Raw genomic sequence first — 16,930 nt, 5'->3', positions numbered from 1 at the left:
CATAGTCTGTGTAGTTTGAAGTGCTACTTGCCTTCTGCCAGCCATTCAGTGTCTGACAGCCTGTGTTTTGTTTTGAAAAATGTTGATGAGTGCAATTTTCAGGAATCACAGTGCTGTTCTCTAAAATGCTTTTGGTTTTATTGTCCCTCCTATCTGTACCACAAATAGTTATCAGATTCTTATGGCTGGAAACATTTGAACTTCCCAACGTTTGTTGCTTTTTCCTGTTGTCTGCTGATACAGGAAATGATTCTGTTGACCTCCAGGCCATTGTGTCCTCCCCACCTATACTGAAGGCTGTCTGTGAAGGATTCGCAGTCTTACATGGGTGAACAACTTTACAGCCAAACTGCTCATAAGCAGGCACAGGCAAGTCTGGCACAAACCTTCGAGGCTGCAGTTGGTACATGGAGAAATTACCACGGAAGTTACTTCCTCCCATGACAAACAAACTGGCCATGTTGACAGAAGATCCAGGTGTACAGTCACAAAACTGTCAACTGTTGGCTGTAAACTGTGCTGAGCAGCTGGACTCTCGTGAAATCCTCTTGAATGGCTTCTTGCCTCTCTACTACAGGACCCAGTAGAATCTTCTCAGAAATCTGGGAAAATGATACAATGGAAAAAAAAAATCGAAAAAAAAATCTTCTCACTGGCAAATATTTCTTCATTTGTTGCAGAGCCGTAAATTTGTGACCAATCAGTAACTTACTGGCTACCCCACTGAAGGCATGAAATATATCTAAATGGCTGACAGTAATAATTGGGGGAAAAAAACAACTTATAGAAAACTTTTGAAAAGACTGCTAGGTTATCTTTTTTTTCTGGTGTCAATTTGTTTTTTTATTTTTGCTTGGTAAAAAAAAAAAAAAAAAAAAAAAAAATCTTCCCCAGATAACTCCATTTCAAGCAATTTCTCGTTTTCTATGATTGTCTGCAATTTTAGAAAAGAGATAAAATTTTACACTGGTGAATTAACTTTATCCATAGTTGTGCACGTCTAAATGTCCATGCACCTGAAAGTTATTTTACAGTTTTTCCAAGTATGAAGTATGTGCTAAAGTACAGATGAACAATGGCAGTGAATTAATTTTAACTGCTATGTATTTAGAAAATAAAATAAAACAAAAAGCAAGCTTCTGTCAAAACACTGCATGTCAGCAATCCTGGCCTGAGAAGCTTAGCGTCCATCTGAGGTTCCTGCGACACATCCATGGCAACAGTTTATGTAAAAACCATTGTGCCCTAAAGAATCGGGACAGAGATGTGAAAGCTGAACCACGACGGTCTGCATGCACCTGCATGGAGCGCCTTTTTATTTCTTTTCTCCACCCCCCACTCCCCCACCCAGCAATGCCGCACTGCTAGTTGCTGAAACAGTGATTCTATTCCCCCCCAAATCACTGCCTTCTGTGACTCTGGCATTCCTCAAGAACCAACAGGTACTGATGACACCCCTTCCAGTACCCCTGAAGGCAGCAGATATACCACAACCAACGGCGCCGCCGTACCGTTCCAGTGACTGTGCCGTAAGTCACAGAGTCGCAGGTGCAACCACTCGCCGTGCAGCGAACTGCCTCAAGTGGGAGAAAACACAAAAACTCTCTCTCCAGCGCGCGCCGATCAGCCCTCAATTGCAATCGGCGGGTCAACAGCGATGTTTTCCGCAGTCATTAATAAAGCGGGACCAGCTGCGGCCGCCGCCACCGCTCGCACGTACCACAGGCACTGCAGGCATTTCACTGACCGCTACTTGGAGACTGACTCCTTCATGTTGTCGGATGCGCAATGTGTTCGTTCAACGGTAGTGTGAAGGGGATGGTAAAGTGCAAGAGACGGTTCCCGTAGGGCATTATGATTCAACTGATCTACAAATAACTGGGCGGGGAAGGTTGGGACGGAAGAGTTGGGGTGAGGCAGTAGGGGTGAACGGGTGATGGGGCGCATTTAAGTTTGGTCTTGCTAAAACAATCCTCCTTGAAACTGTTGAAAGAGAGGGGACGGCGGGAGGAAGACGCAAGGAATTACTACTACTACTACTACTACTACTAATAATAAAAAAAAAGCGATGAACTGACAACATTGCAGAATTGACTGGAAAACCATTAAAAATTCTGCTGAGACCAGCCTTCCCTGTCACACAACAGACAGGCCTGGAGGAAGCTGATGCAATGACTCAATCTTCACGGACTTAGGGAAGGAGGAGGGTGTGAATAAGATGCCCGTATACACACATGAGTGAGATTGGTCGTTTGGATCATTTATTATTTAGTCCACACAAGCTGGCGATTTCAACTGAACTCTATAAGTTTATAAGGAAACTAAGCAAAAACAACAACAAAGAAAAAGAATTGCTGACAACGACAAAGACAGGAATGGAGACAGAAAAAATTCGAGGAAGAGAAACAGAGAGAGCGGAGGAGGGAGAGAGGAAGAAAGGGGTGGGAGGCGAGGGCTATTTGACAGGCATGGAGGCAAACTGATGAAGACACGCTGACAATGAGATAAATAGGACACTGGATGAGCACACACACACACACACACACACAGAGAGAGAGGGGTTGCGGGGTACATATCAGAGAGAACAAAAATGAGAGACAAACAAGCAGGCAGACAGACATACGGAAAACTGACAATGACACACCGAGAGAGAGAGAGAGAGAGAGAGAGAGGGGGGGGGGGGGGGAGTCCCGAAGGGTGGAGTAGATATGGCAGATCGAGAGCAGTGATTAAACAGTGAATCCCGTTTTATGTTGCTGTCACTCCTCAGTCATAACACAGTGTTCTTCACTCTGCTGTCGTCTCACGTTCCCGTTCTGATCACTGGAAGACCCCTGGATTTGGTACTGTTTACCCCCTACAGAGCTACAGAGGGGAGTGGAGAGGAAAGCTTTCCCTATGGCCCCCTTTGTGGAAAGTGCGGTTATAGGAAAATTATAAGCACCTCACAGAAACGATATGGGCCATATATTTTATATATCACACATAAATGAAGTACCCTGACTGAAGAAACGCTCTGGACCATAAAAAAAACAACATTATCCATACTCCGCGCATAAAAGCAGTCATTCACGCCGAAAAGACGTTGAATTTTATTTCCTTTAAACTGCGAAGGAAAAAAATGCTGGGGCATATCACGCGCGCGAAGACACACAAGGTACAGAGAGAAAGAGAGAGAGAGAGAGAGTTAGCGACATCTTTTGGGAATGAACTTGTCTCCATGATAATTCATGACAGGACACTGAAACAATATGAAACTCGTTTCTCTGATGCGTTATTACACAACGGACACAACACGTCCCTTTTATTGTGATATTTTTAACGGTATCGATGGACCAGAACGTCAGAAATTTCAAATCTAAATCTTATAACTGTCATTGTCACTGGTCCTGAAACCTGCAACAACCAGATGGCTGATGGATTTTCTAATTTCTCCATTTATTATGTATTTTTTGTAGGAGATGCCAAGGAGTCTCCTGATGCATCTCATTTCCACTGCTTGGATCCTTCTCTGAATCTCTGATGTCAAGAGTCCAGGACTCGCATGTATACCAGAAAATAAAGATAACAAGTGCATGTAAGAGCTTCAGCTTTGTTCTGAGACTGGTTTCAGTCTTGCCAGTGCTGTTGCAGTCTGTGCAAATCTTGCTTTATTTCGGTGTTAGATCCTTTTTCACTGCTGATGGCACCAAGGTACTTTAACTGCCTCACTGTTTTCATCTGTTGGCCGTTGACACTGATTTAGGAAATCTTGGCATTATAAATCATCATGGGTAAGTATCTGGAGAAAACAAAATGTATCAAAATGTCTTTTCAAGTCGAATCAGTTTCTCAGTTGTCACCATCCCTGCAATTTATAATTCATACAGTTTGGTACAAACTTACAAACTAAGTGTTTTCATAGGTGTATCATCTATGCCCTTGATCCAACCAAAAGCTAAATTTGTGAATCAACTCCGATTCTTGTCTTCCAATTTGCTTTGTTCTTATAAGCGTCCACATCAAGTAATATGTTGTAGTCTTTCTTTGGTGATCCGAACTCTTTCATTTGCTTTAATTTTAACAGTTCACTTTACCATGGAACTCAAGTACACTTCAGTGGTATTATATATGACTGATTACCAGAAATCAGATCATCTAGTCTTTGCACTGATACTTTTTTTTTTCTCCGAAGGCAAACGTGTGGATTTTATCGCAATGAAATGCATGCAGATTTATAACAGTTCCTAATTCCGGCATCACCTTGCTCATTTGGTTGCGTGTGTGTCAAATAGAAACATTTACCCACCTAATACTTGATTTTTTTTTTCTAATTCAAGGATAACATTTTTCAAAGTATTTGTCAAAGGAACGTTTACTTCCAGACAACCAAGACATTATATCAACAAACACACACACAAAAGCAAGCACACAAAAGCAAGCACACAAAGAGAAACCAACAATACATCCTTCGTCTCAACCACATGAAAACTCGAAATGCGATTCAGTATTGCTTCCAGCCAACCAAGACTTTATATCAAAAAATACACATGCACGCACGCACGCACACACACACACACATACACACACACACACACAGAGAGAGAGAGAGAGAGAGAGAGAGAGAGAGAGAGAGAGAGAGAACGAAAAACCCCAAACAAACAAAAAAACGACAACAAAAACCACGCACACAAAGAGAAATCAACCAAACACCCCCTCGTCTCAAACCACACGCACAAAATACATCGATCGTCAACTCTAGCCAGCGGTAAACGAAAAGGAAAACTGTACTTTCATGCCACCCCCTCTGCAACAAGGAGTGGCCGATGGAACCCTTTTCATTTGTGGGCACTTCAACGTGATTAGCACCCACTCCCATCGCCTTTCGCTGACCCAAAATGCGATTCCCTATTGTGTCCAGTCGACTCAGTTGACCGCTCACGTACATACACACACACACACACACACACACACACTCCGTATGGGAGAGAGCCGGGTGTGAACCGGGCACGTGGGTCCAAAAGTCCGTCGGTATCAGGCTTTGAGAGGGTTTGAAGGGTGGTGGCTAGATGTGTAAATGTTACGTTTGGTTCACTGGTGTTAAGTAACTTGCCTGTTTAATCCTTTATAATGTTCATTCACATTGCCCCTCCTCGGTCCCCCAACCCTTCTGCTTTTTGTCCCCCCCCCTTTTTTTATTTTTATTTTTTTTTCTCTTTTGTTCATCCGTTCGTTCTTGAGCTCAAGGTATATTCACTATACGTGAAACTCGAAGGGGAAATTACAGAATGAGTGGACGCAGTTTCGTCAACATGATATGTCATTATGTGCTAATCATACTGAAGGAAGTACAACTGACACACGGTGCCCGGTGTGTGGGAAGGCAAGCTTGGGGGGCGGCCGGAGGAACCGGGAAAACAAGGGAGAAGGAGGGAGGTGACGTGTGCGAACGTAAAGTGAGAAAATCCTGCAAGCATAACTGCGAACTGCGCATAATTATTTACTTTGTGTGTGTGTGTGTGTGTGTGTGTGTGTGTGTGTAGAGAAGGAATGTAAAGAATCTTGGAACATATTCCTGTTTTCACTGTGTCAGGCTTAACCACACACAGAGTCAAAACAGAGTTCACAGTCACAACAGACAGCCTGCAGTGGCAAAGTTCTGCAATCATAAAAGAAATCCTACAATCACAGAAGACACACAACAGCTACAGACATCCACAGCTGACAGCCTACAGTCGTAACTTCCTACAGCCACAACAGTCAGCATGCAGCCACAACAATCAGCCTACAGTCACATCAGCAGTCACAACAGTCTACAGTCACATCAGCAGTCATAACAGCCTGCAGTCACAACAGCAGTCTTAATAGTCTGCAGCCACAACAGTCAGCCTACAGTCACAACAGCCTGCAGCCACAACAGACAGCCTACAGCCACAACAGCAGTCATAACAGTCTAAGTCCCAACAGCAGTCATAACAGCTTGCAGCCACAACAGCCTTCAGACACATAACAAACAGCTTGCAGCCTCAACAGCCTACAGACACATAACAAACAACCTGCAGCCACAACAGTCTTTGTCCCAACAGCAGTCATAACAGTCTACAGTCACAACAACCTGCACTCACAACAGACAGCGTGCTGTCACAACAGCATTCCATCAAAACAGCTAACATATTTCAAACAGAAAAAAAAAAAATCACAGGTGAGGACCAGCAATGGGCGCCACAGAGCACCACAGTTACGCTTGAACAGACAACTGAGCATGGCTGAGGAAAAGTAATTTGTCAGCTGTCTGCATTGTGTCACAGACAACGTGTGCTTGTTGTGAGCTTATCAAATGCAAACAGACCCTGAATGCAGCTGTGCGTGGGGGGGGCAACTCTTTTTCTCTCACAGGTACTGGTTATCATACAGATCTCACAGATTCTGCTTTCCTGTTCTATGAAAGGTTTGAAAGAGAGAAAGAGACAGACACAGACAAGAGTTTGATTTAGGAAGGTGGAGTTTGTCAACATGGAAAATAATGAAGCTGGCAGAAGGGAAGATGGTTTCAATCCACCGCTGTCTTGCACCACAACCCCCCCACACACACACACACACACACAATCTTTTAAAGATACATTTTTCTTTAAATTGTAAAAATTAAAAATTAAAAAAAAATAATGAGAGGATTCTGCTGACAAGCCCAGAGCCAAAAAGAGTCCCTGACACATGTGCGTGTTGACTGAAACGCATTTTGTATCATCTCATGTGGCACTGCAGTTGCCAAGACACAAGAAGCAGCAGTCGGCAAGCTATAACTTTCAGTGCCCAGCTGGCACAGAATGAGGTGCCAGAGTTGCATGTGGTGACAGGCTACACCAAAGTCCAAATTACGATGATAAATACTGTTCATAACGTTTATTCACAGTGCATGCCCACCAATCTTTTGCAAGATGTCAACAAAGCTGTGAGATGATTTTAGAGAAAAAAAAGTCCAAATGAATCAGTGAAGCGATAGCATATACTGTCAATCTCTTTTCTCTGACTCTCTCTGTCATGTGCATTCTCCTTCTCTCTCCCTCCCCTACCTCAGAAAGATTATTAACAAGACATTTACCAAGTCAACTCATGGCCGATTTGCCTGATTGAACCCGTGTACTCCAGACGGCTAATAATAACAGACAGCCTAATCCTCCCTGGGGAGTGATTGCAATTAGTAAGCTGACTTGGCTCTGCCGCATTGGTTTGGGGCCACCTTGTCTGAGGGGAGGTTAGCCAAACTGGATTTCAAATCGTTGAAAGTGGTTCAGTTTTGGCAAGAGTTAAGTCGGAGTGATGCAGGCTGACCAGGGTTACAGAGGCTAAGTGTCAGGTGGAGTTAAATCACGGTCTGTCACACCTGTCACTTTGTGTTACTGCACTTTGCTCAGGGAGCAAGGAATTATTTAAAGACCCACTGTTACGAAAGACTGAACGTAGAAAGAAAAAAAAGGAAAACAAGCACTAGCCCAACAATGGGACTAATATGCCCCTTACCCTTTCACACACACACACACATACACACACGCTGTGAGCATACATGCATCCTTGCGCATGAGGTAATGATAATCTTTTCTCTGTAAGTGAATGTGTTTTTTGAATGCTAATGTTCATTCCAATACAAAAAAATTCAAGTGATACTCCTATTTCTGCATGTCTAGCTAGGTTGTTTATTAAAAAAAAAAAAAAAAAAGAAAAAAAAAGTATGTACAGATTAGCTTTGGCACATGTTCATTTCTGTCTCTCTCTCTCTCCCTCATATATGTGTGTTTATACATGTGTTATGGAAATGTCAACTTCAGTGGAATATCTCAGATTTTTGTACTTGAATGACTCTGCTTGTACCAAATTTGATCTCTGAGGTCTTCCCTTTTCAGGTTCCATGGGACAGATATTGACAGCGCTTCCAGTCCTACTGAGGCCCGGTGTGGTCGATGGGCTTTAGTGAGCAATTATAATAATAATGAAGATAATGTTTTGTTAAACCGATGTTTACTCCCAGTCTCTTTCCCCATCTTGACCACCCACTCCTCCACACCTGTTCTTCCCTTGCCCCCTTCTCCCCCTGTCCTTCCCATGTCTCCTTCCCCCCGTCCTTCCCATGTCTCCTTCCCCCCATCCTTCCCTTGCCCCCCTCCCCCCCGTCCTTCCCATGTCTCTTTCCCCCCATCCTTCCCATGTCTCCTTCCCCCCATCCTTCCCATGTCCCCTTCCCCCCATCCTTCCCATGTCCCCTTCCCCCCGTCCTTCCCATGCCCCTTCCCCCCATCCTTCCCATGTCTCCTTCCCCGCCATCCTTCCTTCCCCCCATCCTTCCCATGTCCCCTTCCCCCCGTCCTTCCCATGTCCCCTTCCCCCCCATCCTTCCCATGTCCCCTTCCCCCCTTCTTTCCCATGTCTCCTTCCCCCCATCCTTCCCATGTCCCCTTCCCCCCGTCCTTCCCATGTCCCCTTCCCCCCGTCCTTCCCATGTTCCCTTCCCCCTGTCCTTCCAATGTCCCCTTCCCCCCATCCTTCCCATGTTCCCTTCCCCCTGTCCTTCCCATGTCTCCTTCCCCCCGTCCTTCCCATGTCCCCTTCCCCCCATCCTTCCCATGTTCCCTTCCCCCTGTCCTTCCCATGTCCCCTTCCCCCCATCTTTCCCATGTCTCCTTCCCCCTGTCCTTCCCATGTCTCCTTCCCCCCGTCCTTCCCATGTCCCCTTCCCCCCGTCCTTCCCATGTCCCCTTCCCCCCATCCTTCCCATGCCCCCCTCCCCCCATCCTTCCCTTGCCCCCTTCCTCCCCATGCCCCCTTCCCTCCTCACCTTGTTTTGATTTGTGGCCCTTGGCCGATGTTGGTGTTCAATAAAACAAGTTCATTCATTCGCTGTCAGTTTGATAAGTTCACTTTCTATTTTCATGCACAACTTATCATGCTTTTCGAAAGGTAAGTAAACTATTTCAGCTGGTTGTTGCAATACAAAGACTTATCTGGTGTGCTTTCAAATCTCTGGCCAAATTTGATGCTAATGGCGTAATGCGACCAAAGTTTGGAAACAAAAATTGCATAACAGAAAGTGAATGTCCCCATGATATTAATAAAAAGTCAATGCTTTCTACTTTGTTTATACTGCTCAATGGATTTTGCTATTTCAAACTGTCTAAAACTGTAATTTGACCTGTGCATTTTTTTTTTTTTTTTTTTTTGGTAACTGGTGTGCATGTGCACTTCAGGGCAATTTGCATGTATTTATTTCTTCATCTATATTGTTGCATCTTTGATTTGAAACTTTTGGCTGAAAAATGTGCACCACATTGACAATAGAACTTTGTAGTTCATGTCAATAGATGCTGAAGTGTCAAGTGTCTCAGTACAGCAAGACAACTTCTTACAGCAGCTTGCAATGTGTGACTTTTTCCTTCCTCTATGCAGAACATGAGCATTGTCATTGTCAGTCTTACACAGCATGAGTGTTGACAATGCAGGCTGCTGCTGTTTTCAGGGATTCTGCCTCAGCCTTATAGTCGGTGGAGTAAAGGCTGGTAGCAAAGCAGATCTTTTCTCCTCTGCCTCCTGGGCACTGAATGTAGATTTTTGCCCCACTTTCCAACAGCTTCCTCGACAGAATCATCAGAAAAACATGAGTCCAGGACTCTTTTGGGTAGTGGGTTTGGAGGTGCTGAAAGGTACAGGACTTTTTCTCAGGGCCACTCTGAGAGTCTCTGGGGCCAACACCAGGGATGCTGGACTGTACATGGCTGAGTATTCCCTCTCCCCATGCAGTGACAGCCTGACACCGAGGGATCTCTTTGGGGTCATGGTCAAGGATGTCTCAGAGGTTGTCATTCAATGGTAATCTGATATCTCAGATGACATTAAATTGCCTCCCTTCCCTGCCTCTTCCTTGCCTTCAGTTTCTCCAGTTTTAGAGTTATGCATGCGTGTGAATGACTGGTGCCAAAGCGTTAAGCGCTTTGATTTGTCTCTGCACAAGATTCAGCGCTATATAAACACCATTATTATTATTATTATTATGACAGGGAAGGACAACCAAGTTCTCCCATTGGTGGTGGCTTGTTCTGACTAAGCCTCTTCACAGCCCAAACCTATATATGCATCACCTTCTTCCAGTGAGCAGAAAATGTACCCTATACTGGTGTTGACTGTTTCTATAACTGCATCTTTGTGAATCAAAGGAGTTTTAACTCATACCATGATTACTTCCCTTGTGTACCAAGTGAAAGTATCCTCATAGGGGCACACTAGTTTAGTTTATTACAGGTGACATTCTAAGCTGAACCATTTATGGATTTCAGAAACAGTTGAATGATGCTTTGTTTGAGCAGACAATTCAATAATACTCCACTGCTTTTCACCATATTTTTTTTCTCAAAATGCCATCAACATCAACAAAGAACAAAAGAATGACCACAGATGAGGTGGTCGAGCTGTTTATGAATTATGACAGCAATGGAGAAAAAAACAAAAAAAAACAAAAACAGTGGCAGTTTCACTGATGAAAGTGGCATTCAACTTTCAAGCCATACTTTAAAGTGTGATGACATTGTGTTTTAAAATAAGTTAAAGCCAATTTATTGAACAACCTTTTTTTTTTTTTTTTTTAATTTTTATTTTACTGCAGCGGTGTCATTAGGTGCTTGTCCAGTGTAGATGCAGCAGGCATGTGGTTGTGTGGCAAAACAAGTAAAGGTCTTTCAATGGAAACCTTTTTCCTGAAATCCTGCACTATGAAGATTAAAAAAAAAAAAAAAATCCAAACAAATCTAAAGAATCATACAAACCCTTACAAACACCAAGGACACCTACACACACTTGCAGGTACCCACCCACATGCATGTATGCATTAACATACACTCATAAATGCTTGAACACATACACCAAAATCAAATGCATATCCACACACATAATAATTCGACATCAATACTCATGCTATAAAGTGTGACCTAATGCAGTTGGATCATCCACACTGACTAGCCGGTGAAGAAAACAAGTTCAGCACTGGACTTCCTCCAACAAAATCTTCACTTCCGTCCTCCAGAGTACAGACATGCTGCATGTATCTTTGAAGTGAGATCCACCCTTGAGTACACTACAGCAGCATGGAACCTCTGATAACACTGACAGGCTTGAGTGTCCAGAGGCTTGCTTCAGGACTCTAAATGACACGACAGCACCTCTGGATGTGCCACTAAGATTCAGGGCTCCCAATGAGGAAAAAAAAAAAAATCCCTGAAATTCCAGTGGGGTTCAGGGGCATGCTCCCCTGTAAAAAATTTGAATTTTATATTTAAAATGATGCAATCTGATGAAAATCGGAGCACATTTATAGCACTTTACTGCCATCATCAAAAATCTGCAATTCACATACAGCCCCTCCAATCTTACATCTACAGGGATGAAAAAGGCATTGATACATACCAGTACTTCTCAGTTTTCACCTTCACAGCTTCAGTAGCGTCTCACAGTAACAATATTCCCAGTTATCACTCTAATAAGATTTATTCAGTTGAGTTGCTCTTGCCACTGCCACTTGCTAAAATTTTGTTTTTCACTTAATTTTTCCCCCCTGCTGAATCTCATTTTTACTTTTCGCTGATATCTGCAAAATCGCTGAAAACTAGGAGCCCTGAAGACAGTGTCATGTTGTGTTGTGTTGTGTTACTTTTTATCATAATGATTTTTTCTGTGTGAAACTCAGGCTCCTTCCCCTTCAGACAGCAAATAACCACAATGCCACACCACCATTTTTTGATGTTTTCTTTCTGTCTGCAAGCGTTTTTGTTTTACTATCAAGATGCTGAAGAATCCTCAATCGCCAGTATGGCAGGGAATGAGAAAACATCAGCATATCATCCTCTTGTTCAAACTTGTAAGAGATGAAATTCCTGCTATCCCTGCTGACAACTATCTGACTCCAGCTGATCCTTCGAAACAGAAAATCAAACCACACTATGTAAAATAACCACATCTCTACCAACATAGTGACAAAGCTGGTAAATAACTACAGTCTATATTTTGTAGCTCCTAAGTCCAACTCTTAACTAATAACAGTCACTCATGCTTTCCACAAAAACTGAGCAGAATAGACTGTATGATCAAACATTCAACTCGCCGCCAGCTGCAGAATCACTCAAAAAGACTGAGGCTGGTATTGTCAACAGGCAATGGATAGTAAGGTTTCCTCTCACTGGTAAGTAGGGTCATTGCAAGCTAGGGCTGTGCTGTTCCTGTATTCCCAGGGGAATGCTCCGGTAACCAGACTGGCCTCGATGGAGACTCTAAAACGCCAGTGGGAAGCACAATGTTTTTCTTTCATTTCTTTTTTTCCTTTTTTTTACAGCAAAGTACTGACAGACAGTACTCAGTACTAACCACTGTTGCCACACCCAAATTTGGTCCTGCTAACTATGAAGATCAAGACCAAGAACACACAATAAAACACAGAAACACCAACCACCAAAAAAACCTCACAGAAGAACCACCCATGACCCAGACCAGACACACAAGCCGTGACTCACCTGTGTCCATCTCGTCAATCTGCGACAGGTCCAGCTGGGACTTGAAGGCCAGGTTATGGTCAAAGCGCTGTGCCCACCTGCCCTTGGGCTGAGTCGTGTCCAACACACCATCCGTACCTTCGTATGTCTCGTCCATCTACAAATAATAATACCAAAAATTACAGTATTTATATAGCACTAAATCTTGTGCAGAAATAAATCAAAGCGCTCACATGCCAGTCATTCACACACAGGCATAACAAAACCCTACCCACCCACCCCACCCACCCAAAAAACAAACAACAACTTAGTAAATGTAAACAGAAAGCTAGAGAGTCTGCAGACCCAGAAGGAGGAAGGAAAGGAGGGGCTGGGGTGGTGGTGGGGGTGTTTATTTGGGCAGAGCTGTTTTAAGGACAGCTGAAAGCAGAGATTTGACAAAACACATTTCACCAGAATCATACTTTTTTTCTTTTTTTTTTAACAGGAAGTATGAACATTAAAACCCCACTGATCTGCTATCTTATTTACATTTAGATAAGACCAAAAACAAAAAATACCTTTTCATCTGTTTTGGAAACACGCCTTTTCAACCACCCATAAATGCCTGTTTACTGTATAAATGTTGTGTTTGTGTGTGTGTGCATGAGTAAATGGTGCATTAGTGCGTCTTCTCATGTTGATACTGAATGCATGTGTGTGAGAAAGATGTTGTCAAGTGTTTTTGTAAAGCAATGATTTAAGTCTGGATATGTACACGCTATATGAACAATCATTATCAAGACTAATTTATGATTGATGAAAAAAAAGATCAGTGCGTTGGGGTTTATGCGAAGGTCAGGCGTCTGCTTATTTTTCCCCCCTTTCTTTCTTTTTTTTTTTCAACAGATGTGTGGTTTATATAAATATGTCATCACGCTCTGACACCACCGTGAAACTGAAACTGTGGTCTCACCTTAGCCTTGGCCCAGCTGGGCAGAGGCCCCAGAGAGAAGCAGTCGGGGGCAGGAGATGGCTGGGGCGCTTCACACTCCCTCCGCCTCCCCACTGGGGTGGCTGGGTAGTGGGGGAGGGGGTGGTGGAGGGTGGAGGGGTGATGAGGGTCTATGGACGAGAGGACGGAGGAAGGGGAGATGTTCTCCTTGACCATGGGGAAGAGGGAGGAGGAGGTGGTGGTAGTGGTGGTGGTGAAAGTGGTGTCCAGTAGAGGGCTCAGCACTACAGTGCGGTCTCCTCTGGAAATGGAACACATTACATGCATTAATTAATAACAGGGAATGCACTATAACAGTATTAAATGAAAATAATCATTGGTCACAAAAGTAAGGGTGGAGAGCACACACACACACACACACACACATGGAATGAACACACAATATGGATCTGAAGACTAATGGCAACAAATTAAACAAATATTTATTTGTACTATAAGTAGAATCATATCCCTAAATTATGATAACCTGCGGCATTTTTGTTGCTGTTTTCCTTTTTCAACACAAATAATGGAAATAACAAATGCAGAATGCGGCACAGTGCCAGACATTTGGAGGACCTGACTTGCATCCTCAGACAATGTCAGAGCTCAGCCAACTATATTCCCGTAAAGTTAATGGAAAAACTAGCGTAAGCAAAAACATTCTAAAATATGAGCTTCTTCTTCTTCTGCACTCATAGGCTAAATAAGCAACTCGTTCATTCATTTTAACTGTTCAGCCTTCTATTGTAGGACTGTTTTTGGCAGCCATTCTCTTTTTGTTGTTGGTGGTGTTTGGGGATTTAAAGAATTTTTTTTACTTGTTTTCTGAGGGTGAAGTGGGGGTTAGGGGGGCTGGGAAGGGGGAGGGTGGTAGACGGAATGTTGAAAACTGGGCAAACATTTGATTCCATAACCCACCAAACTGTGTTAGAGTATCTTTATCATGTATAAAAAAAAAAAAAAATGCATATGCATGTATACAAAATGAAGATTAGAACACCACTAAGTGTGCAAAAAAATATTTTTTATAGAAAGGACAAATTTTCACCCTCCCATTGTGGAGGTACAACAAACAATCACTTGCTCTTCCAATAACTTTAAAGCATATGGTAGTAATCTGCTTAACCTCCAGTACATCACTGCTTTGCATTTATGAAAGTTATTCTTTAATTACACAGCCAATTCACTACAAAGTCAGCTGAAATCTTGTAGACATCACAGTGTGCAAAACTTTATCCCCATTGAGTATGAAGGGTAGGCTTACCTCATCATCCACGACAGGCAGACAGGGTAATTTTCATACAATCCCCTCCCATCCCAAACTCACTGAAAGGTTGTATGAAAGAACAAACTAAATGAATTTAGCAGTCCAATGCAATCTTATATTTGCCTCACCTTTGCCTGATTTTTCTTTTCTCCTATGTTTGTAACTATCGTGTATGAGCTCCTTTCCGAAAAGTTGATAGCAATGATAGCAAACAAGGTGTAACGCAGGTCCACAATTACCTGATATCAGACACAAAGGTGTTATCTTTAGGCATCTTCCCCAGCTGCGCCATTCTCATTCGCATTGTTTTGCTCATCTCTGTGGACACCCGCCATACGAATATACACCTGAAATAAACAACATTCTTTGATCACCTCTGTGAACAACTATCATATCAAAATACACCCGAAACATATATATTTGTCACTTCTGTGGACACCCAGCACACCAAAATACACCTGATACATTCACATTGTTGGTCAACTCTGTGGACATTTTCCACATAAATATATGCATGAAACATTTATTTGTGTTCTCTACCAAATATATCCATACAGATATACACATGAAATAATCACATTGTCTTGTCATCCATGTGGACATCTGTCACACACACCTGAAACAAACGTTTTACCATCAGGTCTTCCAAATGAATTGAATTCTGAAGGCATTGCCATATTGTTTTTATATTCAATGCTGTTATTTATTTACAGGCATACTGGCAACAGCTGAAATAATAACAAATGGGTCTTTAAATATCCTCTAAATGCCTTCTGTCTGATGTCACTGTTAAAACTGGTTTTAACATTTCAGTCACAACAACAACAATAGCATCGGCAGTAGCAACACAACAGAAATCCCCCCCCACTCCCCTCATCTCAATCTAAATGGATGAAACAAACACACAATTAAAAAAAACAACCACTCTTACATAAGAAGCTCTGACACAGTTTCTTAAACTAATGAATCACAAAAAAAAAAACATTTCCATGAAATCACACACGACCTACCCATCAGCAGAGACAGAGATGAGGTGCTTGAGGTCACTGGTGAACCGCAGACCTGTGACGATATCGGAGTGACCATACACGGTGGCAGCAAGCTCCCCTGTATAGAAGTCCAGGACACAGACATTCTTGTCAGTGCAGCTGGTGGCCACATACGTTCCTGAGGGATCCAGCTGCAGACGGAGAAGGGTGCCTTCATCTCCCAAAGAAGCTCGGTAATTCTTCTTCTGCTTGGCTGTGGCCATGTTGTAGATTCTGCAATCCACACAGTTCAAGTTTCTTAAGAAGATGTCACTGCACTTGGACAAATCCATGATACACAACATCTTCGGCAGACGCATGACCAGCAGCATAATCCAACATGCTAGTCAGGCCTTGAGTGCATGCTTATATATATGTGTACCTATCAGAGTGGATTTCTTCAAAAGAATATTGCCATAGTAGAACACTTACACTGCCATAGGTTCTTTTTGTGCACAAAGTGTGTATTGGATATGGGACCTCGGTTTATCATCTTGTCTGAATGACTAGATAATCATTTTGATTTTCCAGTCATGCTTGGAAAAAAAGGGATTCAAACCCAGACCTTAACGGACACTATTGGCCTGTTAACCATTCTGCCACCTTCCACACAAACAGCACTCTGTTGTAAAGTGAAGAAGAGAAAAGGGATGTGGTGCAGCCATTGAAAGCCATACTAAAGCCCTTCTTCTCGACCCCTTGGCTGCAGTTGATGGGCATAATCAGTGAAGGATCCTGTTCTTTAATACCATTCTTTTCTGTGACTTCTTTCTCTTTTGACTGCGTTGCTATACTAGGCTAAACCAATCATACTACTGACTACTGAGCCATTCATACCAGTAATTGCTAAACCAATCATGCTAATAAGAAGTATAGTTGGTGCATTTCAAATCCATGCCTCATTTGCCTTACTTGACAAAGGTTCAACAAGCAAGTTAGGTTTTATTTTCAGTTTCCAGGATGAATCAAAAACTGCAGACAGATCCATGTAATAATTAAGACAGTTAAAACATTTTTCAGAAGTAATTTTTCCAGGCACACAATAGTTTATTATCTGTCAACAGCACAGGACTGGAACAAAAGGCTGCCAACAGTGAGACACCAATGCAAGCAACACTCTACCAGTCTGTTACAGAACTGCATATGACCGATACTGCAG

The 16,930-nt window shown here is 42.8% G+C and overlaps 1 protein-coding gene across 1 annotated transcript in view; it reads right to left on the bottom strand.

Annotated features, from left to right (window-relative positions):
• The window catches only part of LOC143296598 (uncharacterized), a 66,234-nt gene that overhangs the window by 25,041 nt on the left and 24,263 nt on the right, over window positions 1-16,930 (bottom strand). Inside the window, exons 17-20 of the mRNA XM_076608625.1 lie at window positions 15,754-16,005; window positions 14,983-15,090; window positions 13,456-13,735; window positions 12,522-12,657 (exon numbers count right to left, since the gene is read on the bottom strand). Of these exons, the coding sequence (XP_076464740.1) occupies window positions 12,522-12,657; window positions 13,456-13,735; window positions 14,983-15,090; window positions 15,754-16,005 (776 nt within the window). The remainder of the gene's footprint in view (window positions 1-12,521; window positions 12,658-13,455; window positions 13,736-14,982; window positions 15,091-15,753; window positions 16,006-16,930) is intronic.

This window comes from Babylonia areolata, chromosome 21 (assembly GCF_041734735.1).
Source record: "Babylonia areolata isolate BAREFJ2019XMU chromosome 21, ASM4173473v1, whole genome shotgun sequence".
NCBI classification, from domain to species: Eukaryota; Metazoa; Mollusca; class Gastropoda; order Neogastropoda; family Buccinidae; genus Babylonia; species Babylonia areolata.
This window is presented reverse-complemented; position numbering and strand designations above follow the sequence as displayed.